This window comes from Hoplias malabaricus, chromosome 12 (assembly GCF_029633855.1).
Source record: "Hoplias malabaricus isolate fHopMal1 chromosome 12, fHopMal1.hap1, whole genome shotgun sequence".
In the NCBI taxonomy this organism is placed as follows: Eukaryota; Metazoa; Chordata; class Actinopteri; order Characiformes; family Erythrinidae; genus Hoplias; species Hoplias malabaricus.
This window is the reverse complement of record NC_089811.1, coordinates 27,893,530-27,916,558: the sequence shown is the minus strand read 5'-3', so window position 1 is coordinate 27,916,558 and position 23,029 is coordinate 27,893,530. Positions and strand designations below refer to the sequence as shown.

General features: G+C 37.3%; 1 protein-coding gene across 2 annotated transcripts in view; it reads left to right on the top strand.

Annotated features, from left to right (window-relative positions):
- The window catches only part of mgat4a (alpha-1,3-mannosyl-glycoprotein 4-beta-N-acetylglucosaminyltransferase A), a 49,163-nt gene extending 27,950 nt beyond the window's left edge, over positions 1-21,213 (top strand). For both annotated transcript variants that reach the window (XM_066686996.1, XM_066686997.1), the window contains exons 5-16: positions 1,811-1,944; positions 2,606-2,652; positions 3,289-3,402; positions 6,728-6,803; positions 7,316-7,430; positions 9,729-9,859; positions 12,349-12,456; positions 15,758-15,951; positions 16,738-16,816; positions 17,194-17,254; positions 17,539-17,651; positions 17,801-21,213. In XM_066686996.1, the coding sequence (XP_066543093.1) occupies positions 1,811-1,944; positions 2,606-2,652; positions 3,289-3,402; positions 6,728-6,803; positions 7,316-7,430; positions 9,729-9,859; positions 12,349-12,456; positions 15,758-15,951; positions 16,738-16,816; positions 17,194-17,254; positions 17,539-17,651; positions 17,801-17,827 (1,199 nt within the window). In that variant the 3' untranslated portion in view covers positions 17,828-21,213. The remainder of the gene's footprint in view (positions 1-1,810; positions 1,945-2,605; positions 2,653-3,288; positions 3,403-6,727; positions 6,804-7,315; positions 7,431-9,728; positions 9,860-12,348; positions 12,457-15,757; positions 15,952-16,737; positions 16,817-17,193; positions 17,255-17,538; positions 17,652-17,800) is intronic.
- The last annotated feature ends 1,816 nt before the right edge of the window (positions 21,214-23,029 follow it).

Here is a 23,029-nt window from a genome sequence, read left to right as displayed (position 1 = left end):
AACCTCATAGCATCAACTATTTCATGTCCATTCAAGAGTTGCTGCTTTACGCTTGCAAGCTGTGCAGCGACTGCTGTATTACCAACACCACAGCTGGATGGATGTGGCTTGCACCCTCCTCTGGTCAGCCGGTCGCATGGGCCTGGACAGACATTGGTTCTGTCTTTTGCTTGATACTTTGGATCTTGGAAGCCTGACTCTGTTCTATTGCTCAGTGATGGAGGCATGGCGGCTCTTGTCCTTATCAAGGGAAGAACTACCTCCGTTGACCTGGATTTTCAAACAACCTCTGTTTTTCAACCCCTCCCTCCCGACCATGTCTCGGGTCTCAGGAACGACGAGACGTTTTTTTGTTTTTTTTTTGGTCCTTCTAAACTTCCTGTTTGCTGCAGTGAAGCTGGCGATCTAGTGCAGTAGGAACAGGATCAGGGGGTGTGGGGGGACTGAACTTGGCGAAGGGGTTTTGTTTTCAAGAGACCCAGACTGGAATATGCCTTTTAGAAACTCACTGATAATCTGGATTCACAATTCCAAATGTTGCTCCTTCTGATCTTTTCATCTTTGTCATCTTTGTTTCTTGCCTGATATTTCCCTGCAGTGATTTTAGTGTTTGAAATATAAAGGCTTTTCTGTTAGCCTTGAGTATTTCACAGAACACACACACAGCTTTTTGTCTGGGCACACATGCACACATACACATTGAGTCATTAGAACTTGTGTCATGAGAACAAAGACATTGCTAATATATATGTGTGTGTGTGTGTGTGTGTGTGTGTGTGTGTGTAATATTTCTCTTTTCACCTGTTATTAAACATAATGTTAAATTCTACATACTGTAAAAGTGTTTGATGTGTGTAAAGTAACAAAGTAACAACAAACCTACCCCTTCACACTATGAAGACTTTAACTGTGCTATCCACTAGTTAAGTGTGAAGCTATGCCTGCGTTTCCCATGTCTCCCCGAGTGCTGCTACCAGCGGTAATCTACTATAAGAAGATTTTGTGCTAGTCTTTTTTTTTTTAAATTAACTCAGCAGAAGGTCTGAAAAGTCGCTAAAGCTAGGGGCAAAACTGCTAAGTTGACCATACTGAGCAGCGATTTGGATTCGGATGTTTCACAAGGTTGTAACGTCACAACTTAACAAGTGGATATTGACACTGACACAACAGTGCCATAAACATTTCATAAAAGGTCATTAGCTGTGATGATATTATGACAGATGCTCTATGATATAATGCCTGCTTATGTAACATCCAGCAACAAGTTCTTTTCCAACATCTCAGGTCCCATCACATGATTGTTCCTCTCTTGAGTCCTGTGTGCTTGTTAATGTGTGCAATTATGTGGCTAGGTCATAATTTACTCTGCCAGGTTAGAGGAGAAATTTGCTCTTATTTTGGCTGACTCTCCTGATACTATGCACTCTTCATGCATTTGTCTCTCTCATACCTCTTACTATGCTACAGTGTGTCTGCCCATTACACTGCTCTTCTTCCCTTCCATCTTCAGAATGGTTCTATATAATTGACCTGTGTAATGCATTAGCCTCAGGGACTCTGCCCCCACTTCCTGAAAGAATGTTTAGTATCTTGTGCTTTTATTAATCTGGGCATTAATCAGACAATGCCATTTAGCCCTTAGAAAACAGACATATTCTAAAGCAGCCCAGGACCCAATATAAGGCCCAAAAGTTTTCCACTTTAAACATTTCAGAGATCTCTCAACATTTTGATTATTATAAAAATGTGTACCAGATTGATGCAGTGAATATGAAAAGTTAATATTATGTTTTTTCTTCCTACTGTTCAGTTACCATGGTAATGGGAATTCCTACTGTGAAACGGAAAGTAAAATCGTACCTGTCTGAGACATTGCATTCTCTAATTGATAAACTTTCACCTGAAGAGAAGCTTGACTGTGTGATTATTGTCTTCATAGGGGAGGTGAGTGTTCATAAGAAGTATGGGGTTATATTTGTGAAATATATTACCTTATCCTGATTTAAGATTATATTCATTATTTTAAAAAAAGTTTAAAAAAGAACCCATACAACATTTATATAGCTTGTTTTGTTTGTATTATTTAGGTATGTTCCCCATTTTACATTTATGCCAAAGATAATTTAACATTGTGCTTATTTAAACCTATAGATCCAGATTTCTAAAAAGAACATATTATTTATTTTGTATACATTTTGAACAGCAATTATAAAACATTCTAAATAACATGAAGTTGAATAATCTTCAGAAAACCCTGTTATTGCTTTCTGTTAATGCTACTTATGATAAGGCATAAGGAGAGGGCTGTAGTATCTACACTGATATCTGTGTTGTATTAATTAAAAGCATTTGGTTTAGTTTAATGACTTTGGAAAGGTTTATTAGGTTGTGTACCGTCACAGATTCTTACTGTAGTATTCTATACAGAACAACAGACAGTTGCTTCATTAACAATACGGTGTGTGTGTGTGTCAGTAGCATGCAAGAGCACAAGACAAACAGAGAAAATCAGAGTTTCTGTCTTTTTTTCTGTACTATTTATATAGTATCAGTTTTGTATCCATTTTGAGTGTTCTAACCAGATAAAATGTATTCTTTCCAACAGACAGATATTGATTATGTACATAGTGTGGTCACAAGCCTTGAGAAAGAGTGAGTGACAACTTTTTTGTTATGCTTTGTTGCTAATTTTTGTTAGTGATTTATTGCTAATTAAAATCTCTTTTGGCTTCTGACTAAAATATTTTAATTTTTTCATTGTCTGTTAGAGGGATAAATTAAGGCTCATAGTAAACTAATGCATGTTAGATTGCTGTGTGTAGTTGAAAAACTCTTTAAATGAAATGTACATTTGGGTTGTATTTAGTGCTTTAGTTATTTTAAAAGTGAACGGAGACTGTGTCACAGTATATCGCAGATATGTAAATTACATATAAATATTTTACAGCAAAAACTCAGAACACCAGAACATTCAAAGGAGACCTGAACTGGTTTTCCAAAAGAAGAAAAAATAAAACTTATCTGACACAATGAATAATCATGAGCTAAAGAACAAATCTCATGGATGAGAAGTGTAAAATAAACTCCTCATGTTGTCAATTACAAGGTTTCTTGTTCTTCTAACATTTAATACCTTTTGGTTTAATAATGATATGTTACTGTCATTATTTATTATCAGTTAAGGAGATTCAGACAATTAAGTATGCACAAATGTTTTTTCCCATTTTGTTGAAGCTTAGATTCATGTCTGTACGCCCCTCCCCCCTTTTCCAACCCTGGTTTTCTCAGATTTTCCACAGAACTGAATTCAGGACTGTTGGAGATTATCTCTCCTCCTGCCAGTTACTATCCAGACCTCAATAATCTGAAGGAGACTTTTGGAGACTCTAAAGAGAGAGTGAAGTGAGTATATCAATCTACTCTCCTGATACTTTTCAACACAATAACTGAGAGATTATTGGTGCTGCTTACCTCATTTTAGAGTGTAATTCAGGCTTTGGTTGCTTAAGCAGTGTGCACAGTTTAGTTGAAGAGAGAAAGTCCCAGGTGAAGTAATGGTGATGGTATATGCTATGTAATTACAAGTAAATTTTATTGATTAATATAAAGTTTAAATCTGGATGAATCAGCAGTTATACAGGTGCATCTCAATAAATTAGAATATCATCAAAAAGTTAATTTATATCTGGAATAAAATTAAAAAAGTGAAACTCATATAAATTCATTACAAACAGAGTAATCTATTACCAGCGTTTATTTCTTTAATGTTGATTATGGCTTACAGCAAATGAAAACCCAAAATTCATTACCTCAGAAATTTAGAATAATCAACACAAGAAACATGCACAGGTTTCCTATGCTTTTAAACTGGACAATTTGGGGGAGATTCACAAGGAGTGGACTGCTGCTAGTCGGTGCTTTACGAGCCACCACACACAAGGTCTGTCCCAAAACCTAATGAGCTGCCTCGGTAGGCACTGACTGCATAGACAACTGTTTAAGTTGACAACGGTCATCTGTCATCATGAGGCTTGTTCCTGCCCACCGCAGCCAACCAGTGTTTTTAACCTCAGTAGCTAATGTTGCCTCAGTTTTAGTGCCGTGGATTTTACTCTTCCTGTTTTTATCACAATTTTTATTATTTTTGCTCTGAGAGAAAAGCGGAATGGATGGGAGTTGTTCGTGTGTCTTACCTGGGCCAAGGAGAAAAAAGACTGGACTGTTGTTCAGTGGTCCAAAGTCTTATTTTCAGACGAAAGTAAATTTTGCATTTCATTTGGAAATCAAGATCCCAGAGTCTGGAGGAAGAGTGGAGAGGCACACAATCCAAACTGTTTGAGTCTAGTGTGAAGTTTTCACAATCAGTGATGGTTTGGAGAGCCATGTCATCTGCTGGTGTTGGTTTACTGTGTTATATCAAGTCAAAAGTCAGCGCAGCCATCTACCAGGAAATTTTAGAACACTTCATGCTTCCCTCTGCTGACAAGCTTTATGGAGATGCAGATTACATTTTCCACCTGTCCACATTGCCAAAAGTACCAATACCTGATTTAATAACCACACTATCACTGTGCTTAATTGGTCAGCCTGACCTAAACCCCATAGAGAATCTACGGGGTATTGTCAAGAGGATGATGAGAGACACCAGACCCAACAATGCAGATGAGCTGAAGACTGCTATCAAAGCAACCTGGGCTTCCATAACACCTCAGCAGTGCCACAGGCTGATCGCTTATTGAGTGCATATGCTGTACATTCATTTCAGTAGGCCAAGATTTCTGTATTAAAAATTGTTTTTAAAATTGGCCTTAAATTTTCTGAGATAATAACTTTTGTGTTTTCTTTGGCTGTAAGTCATAATCATCAACATTAAAAGGAAAAAACGCTTGAAACTGATCACTCTGTTTGTAATGAACCTGTATAATGAATTTACATTTTTTAATTGAATTACTAAAAAAAAAAAATACTTTTGACAATATTCTAATTTGTTGATGCACCTGTATGTTAGTGGTGTACATGATGATAATGCATTTGAAATCATTTGTCTCTTACAGACATTTTTGACATGTTTTTTATATGCGTTTTATGAAATGCAGTATACTATTTTATTACTTAGTCTTCCTAGTATATTTTGTACCCAAAATTTTTTTGGAATACATAGAATGCTGTGGAATGCTTCTCAATTATCAGTGAAATCAATAATTATTTGACCATTTTTAAAGATTACTCAATTGTTGAGATATTGGTAGATCCTTAAAAATGTAACTTCGATGGCCCGAACATTGAGGAGAATAAGCTGAGAATGAGACAGTCGCATTCTATATTCATCACACACTCACAAACTGAGAAAAAGTTCACTTCGATATGTGACCTAATCATTTAATTTTTTTCCCTTTATCTTTCCTTCATCTTTCTCCATGACATTGTCTTTAAAAGCTCCTCACTCATTCACTTCCTTTTCTAAATTAGTTTCATCTTCTGCTCTTTGCATTTAGACAAAGAGCTCTGTAGTTGCTTTTACTTCCTATAGTCTGACATATTGGATCTCTCTCTCTCTCTCTCTCTCTCTCTCTCTCTCTCTCTCTCTCTCTGTTAATTATTATGATGCAACCCTGCTGTGCTGGGAAAATGCAGTCTCAGCAGTGAGACATGATGTAATAATGACTGAGTGGTACACATGACCATTGGTGTACGTGACAAAGGTCTTATATATACTGCAACAAATGTTTGAATAAACTAGAGAATGGAGTGAATACTTGACTCTGTGTTTTTATTCCTCTGATTTCTCTTCATGCCTGAGAATAATTTGGGAACTCTGTCTTCCTACCTGGTGGCACTTAGACAAATGCCATAACACCTGCCATTAATCATTATCTTGTTGGTTATAATGTTAATATGATTGATATTGCAGCCTGTGAGAACTCACCAGCAAAATAATGTATTAAAGAGTTATATTAATTTGTCTTAATTTCTCACACCTCTTTTTGTCTTCAAAGCTCTTTTTTCATAATTTTGTTTCATTAGGTTTTAAAGGAATACTGTTTAGTGTTTTTACCTTAAAATGACACATTCAAAATGATTGTGATGCTCCTCCAACTTGTAATAGGAAAAGAAAACACCACTCTCACTGCTCTTCTGTGATGATTTTGTAAAGATTTGAAAATACTTTCTTCTGTGTTTAATTAGTTAGTAATACTATATCGTTGCGCTTTCTTGATGTGTTGCTGTGGTAGTGATAAGTTTTGTTGATTAAAAGTGTTATAACCAGGTTTTTGAGAGTTACTGAGCAGTGTGCCAGGGTTTGTGGATGCTTGCTGGATTAGCTCACTTTTTAGTGTTAGACATTAATTTTGGTTATAAGTGCAGTTATGTGGTTATACTGGTTATATTTTGTGTCGGTGGAACCCAGGCTTTGTTGAGAGCATTGTTAGAATGAGGTTTTTGAGAGTTACTGAAGAACTAGGTTGCGTGCTAGCACTGGCTAACTGGTTTAGCCGGATTAGCTCACTTTTTAGAGTTGATTATAGATTCTGGTAATAAGTGTGAGTGTGTTTATCGCCACAGTGCCCCAAGTGTATTTATTACTAAAAGCACAAGAGCCAGTTGTGACCAATGTGAATATCCCTTGGCTCAGACAGAGGGGAAAGAGATGGGTACTTGTTTGTTTCACATATATATATATATGTGTTTGTGTGTGTATATTTGACAATTATTTGTGATTTTACAGGTGGCGAACAAAGCAGAACTTGGATTATTCCTTTCTCATGATGTATGCAGTCGCTAAAGGGGTTTATTATGTGCAGGTGAGGACAGTATTTTGAGTATTATGAACACATTCTCTTAATTTTTCATTGTCAGTGGAACACAGGGTTGCACCGGGGATGAAATAATTTTTATCCACAGTTGTTTTTAAAGGGCACTGTTGCCCAAATTTACTAACTCATGTTCAGCCCTGAATCTGAACAAAAGCTTCTTCTCAATCATTTCAACACCCTTCACATTCTCATCCCTTCACTTCTCTAGAAATAGCATCCAGGCAATCAACTTTCGATCTGTAAAATATGATTTTGTTTTCAGTCACATAGTTTTTCATATTTTTCTTATTTGTGTATCAGTAAATTTGTATAGCTTTTCCTTTTCTGTTCCATTTTTCTTCCATGCCATGATCACTTAGGAGAGGGGAAAGGTATCATTTTCATGTAATACAAGGTCATTTTAGGCACTAGCATAGTAAGTACTAGGTGTGTGTGTGTGTGTGTGGTGAGAGAGAGAGTTGCAAAAGTTAGGACGTTTCACATTTCTGTTTATCTCATAGTTGGAGGATGATATTGTGGCAAAGCCCAACTACTTTGCTACTATGAAGAACTTTGCCCTACAGCTTGCCTCTGAAGACTGGATGATCCTGGAATTTTCCCAACTAGGATTCATTGGTACGACCCTATAAATTTCCTCATAGAGCCCAGTGGATAATGTCTTTCAGTGTAATGTTTCTTTGACAGGAAAGTGCAGTTAGAATGGCATACATATTGCCCATGTACAGTGGATTAAAAACATCCCTTTTTCAAATGCCATGGCTTTGTAATGGAAAAAAAAAGAGAACAAGATGAATCATTTCAGAATAATATTTACCTTTAATGTAACATAAAATCTGTACAACTCAATTGAAAACAAAACAAAAACCTTTTAGTGTTTAAAATATAAAACCTAAAATGTCATGGTTGCATAAATATGCATAATTTACTGTAATACTTTATTGAAGCACCTGTTTGATTTTATGACATCCTTCAGTATTTTTATATAGGAGTTTATCAGTACATCTTTCCATGGCAATCTTTGCTCATTGTTCCTTGCAGAAGTGCTCCAAATCTGTCAGATTACAAGGGCATTTCCTGTGCACAGCCCTCTCCAGGTCACCCAGCATATTTTAAATTGGATTCTAGTCTGTGCTTTGTCTGGGCCCTTCCAAATTTCCAAATCGTGGGTGGTCTTCTGGTGAAGCCATTATTTTGTTGCTGTGGAGGTATGATTTGGGTCATCGTCAGGCTAAAAGATGAAATCGTCTTCAGCTTTTTAGCAGAGACCTTTATTTTTTAAATCACAAATTCCTTTTGTCAGGGGTGTGTAGGGTACCAGGTGTCCTATATTTCTAAGCTGAGACAATTACTTCACTTAATTTAATAAAAAATTACTAGTAAAAAAATTACTTAGTAAAAATTACTATGAAAAAAATAATTTAAATGAAGTGTAAAATTATAAGGCACGATAAACTTGGAGTCCTGCCTTTTGCTTCAGCCGAGTTGTCACATATGTTGCTATAAAATTACAACTATAACTCACTCTATCTCTGTAGTGTTGACAATAGAATGTAATTGTCCACATGTCTCTGTATATTTACTACAAGAGACAATGGGCCATGAAACCTGAGCAGAAATAATTGGTACAAAAATTTTGCATAAATAATTTTTCTGTAAAAATGAAAATTTATTTAAAATGTATGTACTAAACAATGAAATAATCAGTCATTTAAAAATCCAAACAAAATTTCACTCAGCAAGCAAACAGTTGTCTTCCTAAAGTAGATAAATGACAATAATCTGCTAAATTATTTTGTTAATTATGTGGTCTATTGCTTACTTCATTTCAATATAAAAGACTTTGGGGTCTGTAATATCCACCTGTGTAAATAGCTGACTTTGCCCTGTTGACGGATTTAACAGACCTTCAGAGAGAACTTTAGCATCTGTAGAGATGATGCAAATTTATTAGCTAAATGTGATGTCTGACTGGCTAGCTGCCATTCACTATCTAGATCTATTGTTTTGTATTTGTTCAACATCTCAAAGCCAGCTTATTAAAGGGACCCCAACAGTTCCAGTGCAGTTCCCGAACCTGTGCAGGTGCTAAGCCTTGAACAATGGAACGTAACAGACAGGAATTTCTAAGCCTTCAATCATCCAAGCATCATCCCAGCAATTTAAACTATGTTACAGGTCACACACTGCAACTGGCGCAAGGATTTGCACGCCAAAATGAGGCAATCGCTGTGCCTTGTGTATTTGCACCACACTTTGTTGCTGTGTGTTTTTGTGAACCTCTGATGTTTCAACTTGCTTTATACAAAACAAAAACAGTTGAAGGAGCTCTTACAAAGCAGGAGTAAATCCACTGGGATGAATCCCTCTATGATAGATCATAGAGATGACCGTGGAAATGTTTAAATGCTTTAGCTGAGATACAAACAGCAATGAATGTGCAGACCATATCATAGCCAAGTCTTAGGCACATGATATTATTATTTAAAATAATGTATATTCTATATATATGTGTGTGTGTGCGCGTGGTTTGTGTGCGCGTGGTTTGTGACTATATATATATATATATATATATATATATATATATATATATATATATATATATATATATATATATATATATATATATATATAAACAGTGTTTGTTTCCAAATTTTCTCCTTAATCCAATGGATTTATTAAACCAATGGCATACTTCATTTATCATAATGCAGTATTTATCAACCTGTAAAAAGGTCTTTGATGATAACCTCAAATAATTCCACAAGGAGAGATTTGAATTGGCTTAAACTCCATTTACACACAGAATATCACTACTTACTGTAATGACAATAAAGTAGGCCAAGTCTAAAAATTGTTGATTAACTTGTCTCTGTCTGTCTCCCTTTCTCTCTTTTATTTCTCTTTCTCTCTTAGGTAAGATGTTCCAGGCTCCTGATCTGAATCTGATAGTGGAGTTCATATTTATGTTCTACAAGGAGAAGCCTATAGACTGGTTGTTGGACCACATTCTGTGGGTGAAAGTTTGCAATCCAGAGAAAGATGCTGTAAGTTTTTATATAAAGGTCTAATCTGTCTTTTGTGACTTCTGTTTGCCCCACACCTCCCAAATCCCTTTTCTGTGCTGTTAAGTGTTCTGAGCTCCTAAGGGCAATTCAGCAGAAGCTTTTCACACCTCAAAGAATGACAGATTGAGAGACTGTTCTGACCTTTACCTTCCTACTATCCCTGCACTCAGGCTCAGCAAGCCTCTCCCCACAACCAATCCTTCCTGTAATGCATGCTCTTCTATGCCTATCTACTTGAGTTTATGGCTGAATGGTTTGCTGAAAAAAAGGTCAATGTATATAGCCCCATGTTCAAGGCTTCATCATGGATACAACACAAAGGTCATGGTTAGGGGCTCCAAGGCCTGCTGCAATAGTACTGAGTAGTACTGTGATTTAAATTAAGGTCAGAACATCCAGGCCACCCGTCAGTAATTATGGAATATTTTGTAAGGTGAAACTGTCACCTTACTGACCTTGGCACTTCATTCTTTTTCACTACTGATTTATCTGCTCTCCTTGTTGCCAGGCTTCTAATTTTTTTACTACAGCAGAGTAAATGTGCACTCACTTGTTCAAGTGTACAATAGAGGCTGCATATCTTCTGCCTCAGCGACAGCCAGAGCCGCAAGCTCTGCTTGGCTCTTTGGTACCTGTCAGCTGCCTCCAGAGTCCCTTGAGCCAACCATGCTCTTTCTCTTTCTTCAGCTTACCCGGGGTGTCCTCCATGAGTTCGGGCATTGTGGACAACCTTGCAGCCACAGCTCCGTTTAGCCGCCTCAATAATGGAGGTCGGGAATATGGCCCATTCGGGCTCAATGTCAGCGGTCTCCCCTGGGATGCAGTCGAGGCTCTGCTGGATGTGGGAGCTGAAGATATTTCTGACATGTTCCTCTGCCAAACGTTCCCAGCAAACCCTCAACACACGTTTGGGCCTGCCAGGTCTGTCCGGCATCCTCCCCCCGCCATCTGATCCAACTCACCACTAGGTGGTGATCAGTTGACAGCTCAGCACCTCTCTTCACCTGAGTGTCCAGAACATGTGGCCGCAGGTCCGATGATACAAGTATAAAGTCAATCATCAAAATGCGGCGTAGGGTATCCTGATGCCAGGTGTACTTGTGGACACCCTTATGCTTGAACATAGTGTTTGTAATAAATAAACTGTGACAGACATAGAACACCACTCAGGTTCAGCTCAGCGGGGTTGTTCCTCCTAATCATGCCCCTCCTCACTGTCATTACCCACGTGACCGTTGAAGTCCCCCAGCAGAACAATGGAGTCCCCAGAATGAGTACTCTTCAGCACCCCCTCTAGGGTCCCCAAGAAGGCCAGGTACTCTGAACTGCTGTTCCGTGCATAAGCACAAACAACCGTCAGAACCCTTTCCCCAACCGGAAGGTACAGGGAAATTACCCTCTCTTCCACTGGGGTGCACCACAACGTACAAGCGCTAAGCCGGGGGGCTATGAGTAAGCCCCATCTGCCTTACGCCTCTCACCCTGGGCAACTCCAGAGTGAAAGAGCATCCAGCCCCTCTCAAGGAGATTGGTCCCAGAGCCCATACTGTGTGTCGAGGTGAGCCCAACTATATTTAGCCGGTATCTCTCAACCTCGTGCACCAGCTCAGGCTCTTTTCCCACCAGAGAGGTTACATTCCAAGAGCCAATTTCAGTAACCGAGGATCAGAACGCCAGGGTCCCCGCCCTCAGCTGCCACCCAATCCACAATGCACCAGACCCAGTTTACTACCTCTCCCACAAGTGGTGGGCCCATAGGAGAGTGGACACATGTTGCTCCTTCGGGCTGAGCCCGGCCGGACCTCACGAATAAAAGTCCGACCACCAGGCACTCACCGAGGAGCCCCTCCCCCAGGCCTGGCTCCAGGGTGGGGCCCCAGTAACCTTACTCCAGGCAGGGGAAGCTGTGTCTCTGTTGTTCTTCTTTTCATCTGGGTCTTTAACTTTATGGATCACTCACCTTTATGGCCCATCACCTAGGACCAATTTGCCTTGATAAACCCTACCAGGGACATTGCCCCCGACAACATAGCTCATGCAGGCACGCAAACCCCTCCACCACGTTAAGGTGGTGATCCAGGGAGAAGTTGGGAGAAAATATTAAGCTGAACTAAACCTGTGATTCTGCAGTGAGAATACAATGCTACACTGGGCTTCTAAAAGAATACATTATTATCAAGAAACTGTTATTATAATACTGATTGGACAAAATTGTGTTTGCAAATTCCTCTAATTACAGTGTTCTCAGAATAAAGGACTGTTTACCTGAGGGCCCAGGCCTCAGCAGTAATATGTGTTTTTGATTACTTTGATTGTGAGAAACAAATGCTTAACTAAGAACAAAGGCTGGACTTTGGAAGTGTGGACAAATATCCCTGTGGATTGTTACCAGTAGGTTGAAAAGCAGCAGATACTTATATTAAAGGTCCCTCTTTTGTGTTCATTTGTTGTTCCTTTTTTTCCTGTAGAAACACTGTGAGAGACAAAAGTCCAGTCTTCGGATCCGCTTCAGACCCTCTTTATTTCAGCACGTGGGCCTACATTCATCCCTGGCAGGAAAAATCCAGAAACTGACGGTAATATTTCCACACACTGATACATATATAAACAACAAATCTAAGCTTGAGATAAGACAAAATATGTAAATAATGTTTTTTTTTTTATTATTATTTATTTATTTATTTTTGTTAGTTCTATTCCTCTTTAAAGCAATGCATTTGAGGTGTAAACAAATCCATTTAGAATGGGATTATGCTAAATGATACATTGTAGAGAATCTTATGATAGTTGTGACCAGGACTGAAAATAGTTATATCATTCATTCATTCGTTGTCTGTAACTGTGTATCTAGTTCAGGGTCACGGAATTGTTATATCACTATATCGAATTGTATAATTATTTAAGTAGTGGCAAATCTGCAAAGGGATTTTTTTTGGGAGTAATTTTGTTTAAAACACCTTACAGGTAATTCTTTACACTGCACACTTTAGGTTTAAAAAAAAAAAAATAAAAAAATAATGCCATGTTTATTACAAAGCAGTGTCTAAGGCAGGGTTCCCCAATAGATGGCCCACAGGCCTAAGTAATACCACCCTCGAGCTAAACCTTTGGCCCACCGCTAACACAGCCACAGTCACGTTGGGTTTGTGTCCTTGAATTTTTGCACATGAAATTCTTAATTTTTTTTGCAGCTACTGTTAGAACACCAGCACTCATCAGATGTGAAAATGCAGAAGGGTTTACAGCGCTGATTGCTGGCCTTACACGTAGCCACACCCATTTCACCAGGCTAAAGCTGTTTCTCAGTATGCATTCTTGTGTGTTCTTACTTTCTCATGTTCTTGGGGAAACAATCAACATTTGCAGCCCAAGTCCTGTTCTGTTTAAAGGTCCACATCTAGCCAAGTACAATTACAATACCTGGATGTGTTCTTCCTCTGCCCATATTATTGATGAAGCACTGGGACAAGACTTATTTAGACTTGAGAGAGTCACTTATCTCAAAATGCATTTCACACCAACCTCAGCGTGATGAGTTTTCCCCGCCATGGAGACAGTTACTCATCAAGTATGTTGCCGTCGAACTCGCAAAGTTTGTACAACCAAGTATGGCAGTTTGAATTTAAAACATTGAGAAGTGAAAGTGAAATGAAATGCAAAACCCAAACCCTAAGTGAAATGCAAAAACCCAATGTGACTGGGCCTTAACGCTACTGGTGCTACTTTTCACATCAATACTACCTGAATTTTAGATATTTTCAAAAGACTAGCTATTTTAATTCTGAAATCATAGATTTCATCTAAATTTGCGCTGATACCATATTCATGCTCCTGATAGTTCTAAACTTGATTTGTGTAGATATATGTCTGAGAGACTGAGTGGCCTATTGCACCTGCAAACCTGTAGCACAGATTTTTGTGGATACACAGACAAAGAGAAGCAGAACCATGCCATTCAGACTTAGTGTCTACTAGTCTGCAAAATTGGGTGGTTCCAGCTTTAATGCTGTAGGAGTACTTGCTTTTTCCAAGGGTGTTTCTAATTATGATAGTAAATCTGCATGTGTGTGTCACAATAATTACTTTATCTCAACTTATTGTACAATACAGTGCCTTGTGAAAGTGTTCATCCCCTTGGCATTTTTTTGTATTTTGCTACTTCACAACTTGGAATTAATTGAATTATTTAAGTGTTTGCATCATTTCATTTACAGAAAATACCTACAACTTTGAACATTTGATTTTATTTTTTATTGAGAAGCAAGCAATGAATAGGACAAAATAACAGAAAACTTGAGTGTTCATAATAAGTCACACCCCTAAAGTCAGTACCTTCTCAATAGGATTAAGGTCTGAGCTTTGACTAGGCCATGCCAGTGGTGGCCATTTTGATCTCATCTTACCAGAGCATCTTCCTCCATACATTTGTGGAGTATAACTTTTGGCAAACTTATGGCGTTTTGTGGTCATATGGACAGATATTCCGGCCTCTGCTTGGGAACTCTGCAGCTCCTTCAGGATTACCTTCGGCCCTGTCTTGGCTGGTTTGTTGTGGTACTTCATTCTTTCCATTTGATGGTGCTCTGAGTGATCATCAGAGATTTGGATATTTTTTAAAAACCCAACCCTGACTTAGATTTGTCAACAACGTTTTGAAGCTCTTCTTGGTTTTCATGGTGATGTTTGGTTAGTGGTTCCTCTTGCTTAATGGTGTTGTCACTCACTAACACTCATTTCTCGTCACCTACTCTCTCTATTCTGGCTCCGTTACGTTAATTTGTTGAAATCAGTTGTTTTTTATTTATGTATAATTTATTTAGGACATTAAAAAAAGTATATTCCAATTCCAATGAATATTCTTAATAATTAGGTTTTTGCTAAAAGTTCATTATCATTAGATCAGTGCCATATATATTGACCAGAAAAATTGGCTGTGCCAGGCCTACATGTCTGTAACTCTTTGTGAAAACACATTTGTGTCACTTAATTTGAATTAAATCAAATATTCAGCCATTCAGCCACTCATTTTTCAGTATATTTCAGTAAAATACTGTATGAAAAATGTACACACAATTACTTGGAACAACAGTGAAAGTGTAAAGTATACAGCTGTAGTTAGGAAGGGAATATTCTGTTTGATTTAAAGTTTAAATTAAGTTTCTAGTTGAAAGTATAAGGACTTTTATTAAGGACAAATTATTTTGCTGAAAATGTCAGTTCAGGCAGTCCAACAGCCAGAATGGTGATGACATCACCCACTCTGGAGCCTCTCATAGAAATTAAAGAAGGACAAAAATGTGGGATTAAAGGTTATGAAGGGACTATCTCAGACTGTGATGGGTCTCAGTGTTGCCTAGGTCTGACCATGTGATCTTTGTTTACAAGCATATTTCTGTGCATTCCTATGGGAGTGTCTTGTCAGAAAATAACAAGATATAAAAAGTACTATTACGAACAAAAACACAGTGGTTGTCAAGCACATTAATTATACATAAGCGTTCATATCAGTGAACTGTTAAACTCCCTACAATGTCTAATGTAATTATATTAAGGTAACAGATGCCCACATTACTGACACTGTTGGAAAATCAGAGAGCATTTGTTGGAAACAACACCTAAGGATCTTTTCCAGTCTAGATTGTTCAGTCAGTGTAATGCCTTAATCCAGAGATCCAGAGATTTTTTTTTTTTTTTTTTTTTTTTTTTTTTTTTTTTTTTTTTTTACATGCCAGAGTTTTCTTGTTCCCTTCCTGTAAGACAGTATATAGTTATGTCACTTTTTTTCAGAGCCACAGATTTCCATTAACTGTGACTTTTCATTTACACAGTGTGATATTGTGACCTTATTTTTACTGGAAGCTCTGTTTTCTTTGTCAGGATAAGGACTTCCTGAAGCCACTACTGCATAAAATCCATGTGAACCCACCTGCAGAGGTGTCTACGTCCCTTAAGGTCTACCAGGGTCACACACTGGAGAAAACTTACATGGGAGAAGATTTCTTCTGGGCCATTACCCCCATGGCAGGAGATTATGTGCTCTTCAAATTTGACCGACCAGTCAACATTGAGAAGTTTGTTCTCTCTTTCTCTCTATCTCTTCCTTTCTCTTCTTTGTCTCCCTAACTTTCTTAGCTCTGTTTCATTCCGTCTTTCTTTTCTCTGTCTTGCTTCACCTTTCTTCTCTTGCTCTTCCTTTGTTTGCATTTCTTTTCTTTCTTTTTATATTCCCTAATTTAGTTTCTCTTTTCTTTTTCATTGTTCATTCCATACGTTCTGTATTTTCCTTCTTTCTCACATTGTGAATGCTGCACATGTGCAAATACACAGAGGCATGCACAGAATTATCTACCATGCTTCTGTGCCCTCATTGGGAAATAGGCCCAGCTAATCAGAATTTGCTAAAAATAAGAACCTGTGCCTCCCACGTGTTCAGCACAGTGGAAAAGAGAAAGACAGCAAATGTGAGCAAGTTGATTGAAGAATTGCAATACTTTACATTGAAAGGTAAATTAAAATGAATTATTTTGGCTCTAGCAGTAAGACACAGCAGGTTGAAAGAGAGGCAGACAGAATTACTGGCTTAGAGATTGTGAAAAGGGCCATTATTCATTTTTATTTTCACTCATCTTTGTATCCTTCACATTTGTTCTGTTTTCATATTCTCTCTCTCTCTCACTCCCTCTCCCTCTCACTAATAAGAGGAGATCTCAGTTTATTAATGTGTGACAATGCCTAATTAGTAACTCATGTTGGGATCTGTTTGGTGAACCTTTATATTAACTTGTGCTGTGTGTTTATGTACTGTAGATACATTAGTGAACTAATGTGTTATTGTTAACAGTTAGTTTAATTGGCAGGTTCCTGTTCCGCAGTGGTAACCAGGAGCACCCAGGAGACAAAATTGAAAACACTACAGTTGAGATTTTGCCCTTCTCGGTGAGTCAAAAAATAAAACACATATGTTTTTATGATATAGCTTGTTGACTTATATGTTGACAGCAGTTTGGGTTCTGTTACAAGTTTCATATTTTTCTGTGCTCTACTGAATGTTATCACTGCATCTAATTTTAGCCAACAGTAGGTTGTGCTGCTCTGGTAATGAGGTTGCAGCCCACAGCCCTGCTGTGTAAAAAGAGCTTAGTGAATCCATTAGAGCCTTTGATACTGTCAAAGGACTGCCGTAGGTGAAGCTTAATGTTAGTTTTATTAGTGCATAACAAAGCTTGTGGATGTTGAGATATTTCATCTATTTTATTGCATTAGCAGAATTCTAAGTTAATTATGTTGTTGCTTTTCTGACTGATTGGTTGCAGGACAAAACACTGAAGACCAAAGAGAAATATAAACGTACAGATGACCATTTCTACAGAATTGGTAAGTTGCTTTTCATGTGTTGCAGGTGATGTCACTGCACTACTGTGGTATTCACCATACACATTACTAAAACACAATGTGCTGTGCTTTGAAACCAGACACTCGGTCCCCAATATGGTGCCCATAAAAAAAAACAAAAAAAAAAACAAAAAAATTAATGATAAATTGTGACTGCAACCCAGGAATACAGATGTTTTAGTTTAAGATGTGTGTTTACAGAATAAATGCTACTGTTTTCTTCTCTCTTTCTCTCTCTTTTGCTTTTTCTCTCTTTACATCTGCAGCTGAGTTTGAGAAAGGAGTGGCTGAAAGCACAGTTGAACCTGTCTTTAACCCAGTGGCTGCTGTACGTTTAACTGTCTTGAAGGACTCTGCTGTGTGGGCTATTATTAGTGAGGTAAGCCTGTTGTGCATTTTCCATTCAGTAGATATAAAGAAAAATGGATTCCTTGATTCCAATTCTGTGGAAATATTTTGATTAATGTAAGGAATGATGCAGAATGTTCTAGTGATGCCTTTGTATTCTGCTATTATTTCTCCACTCAGATCCACATAAAGAGAGTTGCTGGATAACTGTTTGTAGGTCTCCACTGGTGGTCCCCACAGGGCCCAGCTCTGCTGTACAAGCTCTTCAGCGTTCCAAAATACAGTGACATCAACAGAGCACATGGACGCTACCAATCATGATGTCACTTCAAGGATTGCTGACTTTTACAAACTCTTTATCCCTTTGTCTTTCTATTTTTCTTTCCGTCCCCCTTTGTTTCTTGCTTGCAAGTTTTCCTTTGTTGATTTCTACTGTTTACTTTTCTCTTGGAGGATCTCATGTTGTCAAGTCATTTTTCTTCTTTTGTGTTTGCCAGTGTGAATACTACTGTATAAAAAGGATGCTTTCTGAAGGCATGTTACCAGAGACTGAAGTTATGCCTTGAAGGTTTGCGATCAGTGCTATCATGAAGGTTTGACGATAGGTTGAAGATAGTGACTGCCCATACCGAAGGAGAATGTTTTCAGTACTGTATTACCATGGACCATATGACTTTGACCGTGTGTCAAATAAGTGCTTTATACTTAACAAAAATTTGTGAGAAGAGAAATCAATTGCGATATTTTGTGTTAAAGAGATGTTTTTTGTTGGTTTCACCTCTCACATTTAATTGTCAGAGCCTGATACAATGTTTAAACATATTTATGACCATGAAATTTGTTGTAATGACTACTTTGCCAAAATATTTCTTGAAACAAATTTCTACAGAACAAAAAAAAAAACTGATTTCAGAACCCCTACCTGTGTAACAGGAAAGGCCTTTCTACCCCTCAGTGTCCTTTGACGTAAACCAATCAACTATGGCCTTTCAGCAGAAGGGATATATATTAATATTATTATTTAGACGATCTATGAAGGTGACTTTAACTTATTTGAAATAAATCTTTAATTTGTACAAGAGGAAAATTTTTATTTTTTATGCTGTGAATCCTAGAAATGTGCAGAAGTAAATATTTGATTTGGTAAATATTTGGAGTAAATATTTGCATTTTATTAATTGTGGCTTCAAGTGAAGATTCTGGTTCATATTTGTGTTGTTTGTTTGTTTTTTTTTTTTTGTTTTTTTTCTTTCTTTTTTTCCCCTTTTCTTTCTGTGTAGTTCCAATGGGTACAGGTCCCCCACATTTGTGCCTTAACGTCCAGTGTCCCCTAGACGACTGGAAAGGGACTGCCTCCACATGTCCTAGTCCTGGTGTGACACAGGACTGTTTAAAGATAAGATTTCCAGGCCAGTCTTTGAAGATTCACTGCTAGTCCATGCTTTGTTTGTATTTTTTCCCTCCATTATAACTCAACCAGGTAAAAAGGTTGTAGAAAAGCTGAACATTGGTCCCAGGTTTATTATGATTTGAAAAGAATAAAGATATAAAGGAGCTGAGGGTTCCCAAAGACTCAGATATGAGTTAGACACAGTAGTTCTCAGTCCCAGAAAAGGTGAATTTAGAACTTTATCTAGATGTACCTCAGCTGTTCCTGACAAAAACACAAGCTTATTCAATCTGAAAGAAGATGAAATAAGTGTATTGGAGTAATAACTAAGTTTGTAGATCAGTAACACGCACAGACTGGAATTAGACGCTAAAATTGACAATTTTTTTTCCACAAATTCCTATTCAGAACATGGCCTGTTTTATTAAAATATATACAAAAATGTAGTTGTTGGGATGTTGGCATTTCATAGTGAATTATTCAGCGCGGTATGATGTGAAATGATGCTCATTAATTTACAGTGTTTGCTATGTAATAGCAAAAATACAGCCATTTTTTTCCTAAAAACAGTAAGATTTTTGTGTATTTTCCCACGTTTTTATATGTAATGTTGATAATAGTAAGACCTTTTTTAAGTTCATTGGGTTATATTTTGCTTGGCAACACACTGCGTAAAATTCTCTGTTAATGGATTAAAAATATGTTCAAGGCCAAAAGATTCTTTCCAAACTGTTGAAAGACAATTTCTCAGGCAACAAGCAGTATATTGGTAACTAATTATTGTAGTACAGGCATTTATACATTTCATAAGTGCTTCCTGTCATTAAAGATGTCAACATTTCTAGCTGTTTGTATTTCTAAAGCAGAAAGTTTCACATCAAACCAGCCTGAATTATCTTTTTAAATATCTTAACTATTTCATTTAGCAATTTTTCTGTAAAATTCCTTAGAATTCCCATTTAATATGTCCAAGGCCAAACGCATCAAATGATTACATACGTCCTTTTACTCCAGAAGTTGTCTGTTGACATATATAGACATATTTTTACTATACATTTTTCATTTCAAGGGGTCTACTGTCATGTTGTCTGTCAAATACCCTTGAATCATTGCTACTTGATGTCTCCTTACCATGTTCAGTGCTGTACAATAGCTGGCTCTAGGTGTGACTCGCTTTCAGATGTAGACCGTTATAATAGATATGATCAGAAAAAAAAAACTAAATTCTTAGAATTATAATTGATAGATCATTAATGTAGCTGATAAATCGTTACTTCACAATTAAAGACAAGCTCTAATGTTTATGAGAACTGACTGACAAATTTTAACTGAGAACTGTAGTACAACAGTTGTTACGTTTTATTGACATTATCTGCAGAAATAGTTCAGTTGAATTCTGTGGTTTTTGAATTTCAGCACTGTCAATGCAACTGGCTGAGGAGGAGTTTGGGTATCTACTGTACAAATTCCCCAAGTGCTCTCATCTCATTTGATTGTAAATATCTTTTAGAGCTGTCCTAGAAATGTGAGTTGACCTTGCAAATTCATGCCATTATATGACCATTTACTGTACGCACATTTAGCTTTTTAATGTGTATCACTTTCAAGTACATATCATTTGTGTGGGGATGAATTTGATCAGGGGAAGTCTTTAAACATGCTGTTGTGTAGAAGTCAAAATATGTATGTTTACAAATTTGAAGCATTATTTTTCTGGATTTTAAGACAAGCAAATGCGCAAAAGAGCGCCTGTAACTGTACTCAGACAATGTGCTGTGTAATGTCTAATCTTGTTTCCTTTTGAACAAAGTTTTGTTTTGAATAAACTGGATTAGGGAAGGCCCTGTAGTATGAAGTTTATCTACAACTAGCCCAGGTTAGGGGTCATTATTAATTTATCTTCCCTGATCCTTGAACAATTGTGCAGTATGATTAGATGAGTGAGAACAAATTAAATCTTCAGAAGGCTCATTATACCTGGTCTGAAACATCTGAGCACCCGCCCCCTTTTATTTTTATTTTTATTTATTTTTTTATTTGTATTTTTTTTTTTATATTTAAAATAATACATTTTTGGTCCACATTATCATAATAAGATTCCCCTTGTCTGGTGCATCCCAGTCTTTAATGTGCCTTCATCTGTGCATCTGATTTCAACTGACATTTTTTGAATGGAGAGAGTACAGAAATAAATCAAACTTGACATGTCATTTTTTGTCTTTTTCAGTTTTTCTGTCTGTACATGAATCATTTTGTTTTGTCCATCGTCACAGACATTTCAGACACGTTTTGAGACTACCATTGTAAAACTTTGCAAAAAAATATCAATTTTGTTTAATATTCAACTAAGACCCTGTCAGTGATGCAAAACAATAATAATAATAGGGCCCCCTGTGGAGCATCTTGGTAAACGTAAGTCACAAGGCAGCTCAATTTGCTGCTCGCATCTAAAATCAGTTGTTTGAACTTTAATATTCTACCAATTAATATTCACCTATTGAGCCTACATCAGATTAACCCTGCTCTTTCATACTTTTAAATTAGAGGGCAATGAGGGCTATCCTGAGTGTTTTCACTTAAAGACAGAAAAGCTAGCCCCTGGATTGAGTTAGATTCTCTTGAGATTTAAGATATTAAGGTTTTTAAAAAGCTACCGTTATCCTGCAGATCTTTTGTTGCAATTGATTAGAAAAACTATTTTAAATGAGATCTGATGACGTGGGGAGACTGCTATGAACACCATACAAAGACACATGTAAGTTACTGCACAACATGCATTAAAGGTTAGGTGGTGGATCAATAATTCCTGGAGTTTCTGTTTGATAGTCCATTGTCAATTTTGTTGCACAGCTGAAAAAACGTATACTAATAAGGGAGCACAATATTCTAGGTTAGTTTAGTATCTGCAGCATCAGCCATTGTTGGTTTGCTTACTGACTCAAAATTGCCTAAAAGGAACAACTTTCTTTAGAGATCCATTAGTCATGTGTTGTGTTAAGAAAGGAGGGCTACTCAATGGGAGATATTGCAAAGGAACTGAAAATATCTTACCATGCTCTTAACTACTCCCTTCAGAGATTAGCACAGGCTGGCTCTAACAAGGACAGAAAAAGGAGTGGGAGGCCCCGATCCACAACTTTGCAAGAAGATAAATATCTTAGTGTGTGCAATTTTAGAAATGCTACCCATCAAACACCAGTGTCAGTAACTGTCAGTGAAGAGGCGACTTCAGGATGCTGGACTTCATGGCAAAATAGTCAAGAAAAAGCCATGCCTCAGACTGCCCTATAAAAAGGAAAGGCCATGATGGGCCAAAGAGAAAAGGCACTGGACACTGGAAGAATGTGTTATGGATAGATGAGTCTACGTTTCAGAACTTTGGATCAAACAGAAGAATCTGTGAGGTGCAGAAACAATGAAAAGATGCAAGACCAATTAATGCCATTTATCAATGGGGATGCGTTGGAAGTGGTAAAACAGGAGGTCTATATAGAGTTAAATGAACCTTGAAGAAGGAAGGCTACCAAACAACGCTTGATTGGGGCCAATATTATCGTACAACAGGATAATGACCCAAAACACACCTCCAAAATATCTTTAAAAATATTCAGCCAAAAATTGTCAGCTAAAATTCTGACTGCAAACAAGAACATTTCACAGTGACCCTAAACTTTTGAGCCTTAATGTGTGAATTAAATCTCTTTTATTGTGAGTCGGTGAATGTATTAACCATTGGATCATCTTGTATCAGATCGAGTTTTACAGTAGGATAATTGTGCGGAGATGGCGCACTCTTGTGGTCGAGAGTGGAAATTCAGTCTGACTCTGAATGATACCATTTACATCTCTGTAAAATAAAAATCGTGCTTGTTAAAATTATGAAATTACAAAACAATAAAACCATTCGGTCTCTTAAAAAAACATCAGAATTTTAATATTCGGCTACAGCCTGATAGACCTCGGTACAATGTGCTGCCATAGAGTACTTTTATACGTAGAGTTGCTTAAATAAAACAGTA